This window comes from Gekko japonicus, unplaced genomic scaffold (genome assembly GCF_001447785.1).
Source record: "Gekko japonicus isolate JY-2015 unplaced genomic scaffold, Gekko_japonicus_V1.1 scaffold18, whole genome shotgun sequence".
NCBI classification, from domain to species: Eukaryota; Metazoa; Chordata; class Lepidosauria; order Squamata; family Gekkonidae; genus Gekko; species Gekko japonicus.
Genome location: NW_015170275.1, coordinates 2448822 through 2450831, shown reverse-complemented (window position 1 = coordinate 2450831; position 2010 = coordinate 2448822). Strand labels below are relative to the sequence as shown.

Sequence of the window (2010 nt, the reverse complement as noted above, 5' to 3'; positions counted from 1 at the left end):
TATATATATATATATATATTCATTTATGTGTGTGTGTTTATGTATATAATAAAATACTCCTAATGAAATATATGTTTGTTTTTATCGAAACTATTGTAGCTGTTGCACTGCATCACAATGTTTCAGACAGCTCAAAATAACTTTACGTTGTAACATAAGATATGATTATAACAATATGATAGTAGATCATAAATAAATATTACAAATCCTATCAAATATGGAAGTTTAAAAAACAAATAAAAGACATACAACTGAACTTTAAACCCCTATTAGGGATACAAGTGTATCACATAAACCCCACGTAAAAAAACTTTTAAATCTAGGCAGCAAGAATTTTCCTAAGGGCATAGGTCTAAAGACATGTCTTTTAACCCCCAAAAGTGCCTACACAGCTTTCAGACAGTTATGTGCACTAAGCTGGAATGTAAATTAAGAGAAAAGGGCAATAAGTTCATTTTCCCTGAAGTGCACATTCTGTTGTCATGGGATTAGAAGAATGGCAATTAAAGAAAGTTCATTTCACTGTACGATCTCTATTGATGTGGTACTGAACAGTAGCTCAATGTATTCAATATTGCACATCTTTTATAAAAGTGGTCTTTCAGTCACTAACACGATCACCAGTACCACCATACCCCTTGATAAATCCCTGCCATAGTGTTTCTAGGAGTATTATTACAAGGCAGTTTCTTTTAAATCATTCAGATTTGGCATTCGAGATCTGTTTGTTCGGTTATATGTATGCCCGTTCTGCCCACTTTTAGAAGGCATTTGGTCAGGGTATGAAGCCCCATCACTGGCACTTCTGTTCACTGGAGAAACATGCCAGCTTGGTTCCATCTGGCCTGGGATCTGGAGCGTTGTTCTGCCTTTTGACTGGGACTCTTGCCGAATGTTGCTGCTGGTGGAACCCTGATTTATAGGGTGAATCCGAACTTCAGAAAAGGAAGTTTTAGCTGGCTGACTTGGTAATGGCTGGAATCGGGGTTCAGAAGAAATTGAATGATTTGACGACGAGGAAAGGTGTAACAGTTTGCGAAGAGATTTTAAAGGCTGGCTCTGAAACAAAAAAAATGAGCAAATAAATGAGCATTTCCTGAGCAACACTTGCACTGCTGTCACATTATTATTTTAAAAAGTGGTTTTTAAAAAAATAATAATCTGGTTTTCAAATGCATGAATAACCTAATAACAACCTTGTGAATGATCATAATTCAGAAGTATAACATATACACAAATTTGACTTTAAATCATTTTTAAGCAAAATGCATTGTTTCCCTGCAGAAGATTCTCTGCTTTCTACAAAATGACCCAGTTTTTGATGTAAAGAATGTGTTTTTTTCTTCAGTTATTTATCTGTTTTATTAAAATATTTATGTGTTGCCTTTCCATTGTGGCTCAAGGTGGTTTAAAATTCTAAAAATTAAAAACATACAAGATATAATAAAAACATATTTACCCATCTTGCTCAAGAAAATTCCTGCTTTTTCTGCTGCTTAAACCACATTAAAAGCCCTTGGAAGTAAAATGCCTTTACAGCACCTCCCCCAAAGGTAGCATTCTCAGAACTGTTCCTTATTCCACAAACAGGGCCTGCTAGACAGGGCATATACTAAGGGTCTCAATGTGTGGATGAAAAATGGTGCTGAGAGAAAGAGTTTAATTAATTAGGACCTGGAGAACTTTTCTAGGATAATCCAAATGTGTACAAAAGAGAATGACTCCACTTGAACCAAAGGGGAACTGTGCTGGTGGCAATATCTAAAAGGTGGCAGAGCAGTTTTAAACTAACTCCTGCAGGAACTGGGGAGTCTCCAGTTTGGAACAACTCCTCCAAAGGTGATGTTGCAGTAAACACTTGTGATAATACTGGTGGGAGTGGGAATGAGAGTAGGGTGATAAAGGAGAGCTGTGTGAGCAGACCAAAGGGCCAAGGGAGGTTAGCTTCTCAGAGAGGGAGGCAACATACAGGTGTCACTTTGCCAGCGCTAGAAGCCTCTGAGCCAAGAT

At 37.2% G+C, this 2010-nt stretch overlaps 1 protein-coding gene across 1 annotated transcript in view; it reads right to left on the bottom strand.

Moving 5' to 3' along the window:
- Window positions 1-349: 349 nt before the first annotated feature.
- CDKL5 (cyclin dependent kinase like 5) overlaps window positions 350-2010 on the bottom strand; it is a 57833-nt gene continuing 56172 nt past the window's right edge. The window contains exon 17 of the mRNA XM_015417600.1: window positions 350-1059. Within this exon, the coding sequence (XP_015273086.1) occupies window positions 676-1059 (384 nt within the window). The 3' untranslated portion in view covers window positions 350-675. The remainder of the gene's footprint in view (window positions 1060-2010) is intronic.